The sequence below is a fragment of the Osmerus mordax genome, chromosome 14 (assembly GCF_038355195.1).
Source record: "Osmerus mordax isolate fOsmMor3 chromosome 14, fOsmMor3.pri, whole genome shotgun sequence".
Taxonomy (NCBI): Eukaryota; Metazoa; Chordata; class Actinopteri; order Osmeriformes; family Osmeridae; genus Osmerus; species Osmerus mordax.
The window spans coordinates 5,602,394-5,607,752 of record NC_090063.1 but is presented as its reverse complement, the minus strand read 5'-3'; the positions used below and the strand labels follow the sequence as shown (position 1 = coordinate 5,607,752).

At 48.7% G+C, this 5,359-nt stretch overlaps 1 protein-coding gene across 1 annotated transcript in view; it reads right to left on the bottom strand.

Annotated features, from left to right (window-relative positions):
* Positions 1–1,120: 1,120 nt before the first annotated feature.
* The window catches only part of sardh (sarcosine dehydrogenase), a 10,894-nt gene continuing 6,655 nt past the window's right edge, over positions 1,121–5,359 (bottom strand). Inside the window, exon 9 of the mRNA XM_067250242.1 lies at positions 1,121–1,159. Coding sequence (XP_067106343.1) covers positions 1,121–1,159 — 39 coding nt within the window. The remainder of the gene's footprint in view (positions 1,160–5,359) is intronic.

Sequence of the window (5,359 nt, the reverse complement as noted above, 5' to 3'; positions counted from 1 at the left end):
AAGGGCCAGAGGATGTGGGAGAAAAGGGGGAGATAGGGGGGAGGGGCAGAAGGAGAGGAGTGGACCCAGGAAGAACGTGTGTCATAAAAAAGACTGGTGGCTGTGAGGCACGGGTGAGGAGCATAGAGGGACAGATTGTGTGAGTGAGTGTGTGCGTGTGTGTGTGTGTGTGTGTGTGTGTGTGTGTGTGTGTGTGTGAGAAAAAGGCCTTGAAGCAAAAAAAAGGATCTGTGTGTGTGTTTGGAACTATTGTAGCTATTTATATAGATGTGTGTGTGTGTGGTGGTGGGGGGTCAAGGTGCCTCCACACAGAGAGAGTGTTGCAGGTAAGCATGGAGGCTATAGTCTGTTCTGCACTACTGTATTCTGCTCTAAACTGATGCTCTGTCAATCTGCTGGTGTTGGCAGAGTCAGAGACTGTGACGAGATGTGGTAGTTGAGAGAGTATTGAGAGGGGAGGGGGGTGAAGAATGGACGATGAGCAAGGGAGTCTAAATGGAGAAGGAAGAGCAGTTTCACCACACAGTCACATAAAATCAGAGGGAGTCAGATGGCTGAGTGGTTAGGGAATCGGGCTAGTAATCAGAAGGTTGCTAGTTCGATTCCCGGCTATGCCAACCAAATTACGTTGTGTCCTTGGGCAAGGCACTTCACCCTACTTTCTTCGGGGGAATGTCCCTGTACTTACTGTAAGTCGCTCTGGATAAGAGCGTCTGCTAAATGTAAATGTAAAATCATAACAATCCAAAAAGTTCCACCTTCTAATCTATGGGTTTGACATTCTAATCACACCACGTTAATGTCTCAGTGAACACCCAGGCATAGTGGAGCAGACATCAGGATCCATGAATGAAGCCTGGCTGGTTAGAATGAAGCCTGGCTGGTTAGAATGAAGCCTGGCTGGTTAGAATGAAGCCTGGCTGGTTAGAATGAAGCCTGGCTGGTTAGAATGAAGCCTGGCTGGTTAGAATGAAGCCTGGCTGGTTAGAATGAAGCCTGGCTGGGGCAGGGTGAAGGCAGGGTGATCAGACACTATAACCACTGAAACCACAACCCTCCTCAAACATGACAAACACAAGTCCTTGACTGCACCGTGGCCATGTCAGGACGTCTCTTAGTATCAGTGCTCCCCCAGCACAACCAAGATGTCTGACCCATACTAGGGGGAGAGGAAAGAGAGAAGGACACACAGCCAAATTCTCAGTTCACTCCTCCTCCTATCCCTAAGGGGGGACTCTTTGGAATGAGCTTACATTCACTGCAATCATTCACTGGGATGAGGACGGCCAGCCATTAGTGTGTGTGTGTGTGCGTGTGTGTGTGTGTGTGTGTGTGTAAGAGAGAGAGAGAGTGAGAGAGGGAGGGAGAAATATAATGTGTGTCTCTGTGTGTGTGTGTGTGTGTGTGTGTGTGTGTGTGTGTGTGTGTGTGTGTGTGTGTGTGTGTGTGTGTGAAAGAAAGCTAATGTGTGTGTGTGTGCGTGTGTGTTTGCGTGCACGTGTGCGGGAAAGGCTCACGTATATAAAAGAGAGGGTAGCTATGAGTAGCTGAACTGAGGGGGAGGGGAGGAGTGAAGGGAAAAAGAGAGAAGGGAGGGGGGAGATGTTGAAATGGTTCTATGTTTTCCTGAAGCTTGCCCCCTCCTCCCTCCTACTCCTCCACCAATCAGCATAGAGACAGTAGAGAAGCAGGAAACAGACAGTCCACTCAATGCTGATATCCCAGGGGGCCGAGGGTGTTCTAGGGGTCACAGAAGGCGTTGCCAGTAGACTGATAAGCTCCGCCTTTCCATGTCATAGGATTGGTGGGCTGGTACAGACCCTGCATGTTAAAGCATACTAAGGCAAAACTCTGTCAAACACTTTGTGTGTGCTTGGTTTACTTCACCCATTAAACCAAACCCAGTGCAACAGTCCAAAGAGTCTGTAAGAAATATTTGATCAATCAAATGGGGCAGGGGTCAATGTGGTAGTGTGTGTGGGTGTGTTGAGGGGGGGCAGTCTGGTGGGGTGGTAGGGGGCAGTCTGGTGGGGTGGTAGGGGGCAGTGCAGAAGGTGCAGGGGGGCAGTCTGGTGAGATGGTAGGGGGCAGTGCAGTAGTAGAGGGGGCAGTCTGGTGGGGTGGTAGGGGGCAGTGCAGTAGTAGAGGGGGCAGTCTGGTGGGGTGGTAGGGGGCAGTGCAGAAGGTGCAGGGGGCAGTCTGGTGGGTTATTGTCACAGACAGGTGAGAGAGCGACAGGAGGACAGACGAACAGAACGGCACACAGACAGACAGAGAGAGAAACAAGCAGAAAGAGAGCTTGGTTTGGTCAGACTAACTTTAGGTTCAAATGTAGACTCATGCACGTGCTCACACACAGACACCCTGACACACTCTGTGACCATGGTGCGTTAGTTTCAATGCTTCAGCACCATGGACAGCACACGGACTTTTTCCGCTTACCTTCCTAGATATTTGAAATGTACTGGGTCGCATCTGAGGCGGTGCTGGCTCGGGAGAGCTCTAGTCCGACCATCGGTAAGGGTAGCGCGTCAAACACCGAGCGGTAGTTACCTCCGACAATTAGGATGGTTAGTTACTGTCACTTCTCCGATGCTCCTTGAAATCCGTCGACCTCATCCGTTTCACCCAATAAGAGCAGGTAGAGTGTTAGTGACCACCCGACTAAACGTTTGTTCAGAGAGTGGTTCATAAGAGATTAACACATGGAAATGTGACCAAACCAACATCTAAAAATCGAACATGTTTTCTTAAAATCAACCACTCGAATCCCACTTTTTTGTCCACGGAAAACATTTGACATGTCGTCCTCGAAGGTTCCACTTCGGTTCTTAAAGTCGAGAGTTTGTTTTTTGACGTCGCTCACTTCACATTCCACAGTCCAACTCGTGCCCCTATTGGGCAAAGAAAAGTGTTGTAAAAAACAAATCGTAACTAACTATCTTAAAACGTCTTCCATACTGTTATCGACAACCAATTTTAAAAATCACAGTTCAACATTGACAGAGATTGGAATAAAAAATATAACGAAAATACCTTCGTCTGACAGATTCGCATGACAGCCAGGCACATCAGGCACAAGCAGGCAACAGCACGTAATAACGGCGTGTGGCGAATAGTGGAGAAAATCACGGCCGCTCCATTTTACAAGACAGTTTTCCACCATTCGCAGAGGTCAGGTTTCTTCCGCTCGATGCACCGTGGGGAGATAACTGAAGGGGATTTGAAGCCTCGCTCTCTCGCTCTCTCTCTCGCTCTCTCTTTTTCTCGCTCTTTCTCTCTCACCCCTCTCTGCCTCTCTTCTCTCCCCCTACGTCTTGGATCGCGATGGTAAATTAACCACGGGCACTCGTGCCTAGCGATACCGTCGCCTGTTCTTGCTGACACTCGGCTGGATGTTCTGGCGCGAGGTGCTCTAGCGGATTGCACGGCGTAAATGCGTAAATAGTGGCGTGTCTCTACGCTTTGTAGACTTAATAAAGCGGGCTGACCGGTGATCGGCGGCGGCCTGACTATGATTCAATGTGGGGTCTGTCTGAGGGATGGGTGGAAGGAGCGAGAGCTACACTACACTACAATCTCACATCTAAAATACATGAGATCGTTATATTGCAATAACCTATCCTTGTCTAAATGCTCAATCTTTGGGCATAGCCTATGGTCTCTCAAGTCTCACGCATTCGCCGTGAGTCTCACGCATTTCAACCATTTCTCATGCTCTCACGCAACACCTTGTATTTCTCACGCATTTCAAACATTTCTCACGCTAAGAAATAAGGTATAACTTGTCCCGCTATACAATTAGTCTAATGGACGAGGCGCAGGCATACTGAGGGAAGATGTCTAGCGAGATGATAGTTGTCTAGAGTTGTACAGAGATAAATGCCAATCAAAAAACATCACAAACAACCCCCCCCCCTCCTCCTGACTGTATTTTCATCCAAGTTTAAAATATCTAAGCCTAGGCCCCTAAAGGCCTACCAATTTCTTATCATACGCACAACCAAACTTTTAATAAATGATTTCCTTAAACCCTATGTACGAATTTTGCAGCCCTTTTAGTTAAGGTCTAAGCTGTTGTTTTCATCATCTCACTCTTTTAGTGATTGTATTTCCCGTGCGGGACAAGGCTGGAACCATGACGAATTTATGTTCATCTGCTCAACGCACATAATTCTTTCATTTCAGTGGATGTCGTAAACACACACACACACACTTCTCACCCATCTTATAGGATATTTTCGTATGAGACAATATATAATAGCGTACAATAAAACTGAGAGACACAGACAGATGGTCAGACAGTCAGACAGATACATAGACAGACAGAGACAGGTAGAAGGAGAGAGAGCGAGAGAAAGAGAGAGAGATGGCAAAGAGATGTTGGGGTTAGTCAGATGGTCAGCATGGTGGCACTAAGGACTAGCCTGGATTGGTTCCAAGGCAAGCAGTGATCCATCTGTAGAGTAGCAACACACACATCCACGCACACACATCTTGTGGGTTCAGCCAGGATGTAATGAGGTGTGTGTGTGGCCTAGTCAGTCTGCTGGGGGTCACATGCCAGCCTGCAGAGTGGGTAGTGCTGAGAGGGCACTTTGGCAGCATAGCAGAGCTGGAGTTGGTGATCACACCGACCCCCTCCTCAACCTCTCCTCACCCTCTTTTCCTATCCTATCCTCACCCCCCCCTCCCCTCCTCTGCCCCTACTCACCCCTTCCTCTCCATCTACCCTTCCCCACTCCCTCTTCACCCTCTTTCCCTTTCCTCACCCTCTTCTTCACCCCAGTCAGCAGTCCAGATGACAGAAGAGTTTGACGGAGGGTGAAAACTCAGTTTTCATTGCATTAATTATTGAACTTCCGAATATTGGAGCTGGAGGTGGAAATGGGCCTGTATTCCTGGGGTGTGAAATATTCATTCTTGGGGGAAGAGAAACATTCTGCTAGATTAGAGGGGATTTCTCTCTGCTTTTCCTTCAGGAGGAGTTAGCCGTCCCAGCTTGCAGTCCAGCTGTTTGCCCATCTAATTCGAACTGTTCTAATTGTCTCAGAGCATCAGTGCCTGAAGGAGATGAAACATCGATGGTTGACCTTTGCTCTCCATTGGCTCTGTTTACTGTCAGACCAAGAAGAATCCACGTGTGCTTGAATGTACCATTGTGTGTGTGTGTGTGTCTTGGAATGTTTGGCCTGTCCCCGATCTCTGCCTGATGTCCCGTCAGAGCCGAGCATGATGGGAAGTTTCAGCACCGTGACAGGATCCTTCTAGGATGGAGAGAATGTCACATAGACCCTCAGGCTCTCACTGCCCCCCTCTTTGTCTCGTCTCGCTCTCTCACTATACCCCCCCCCCCTCT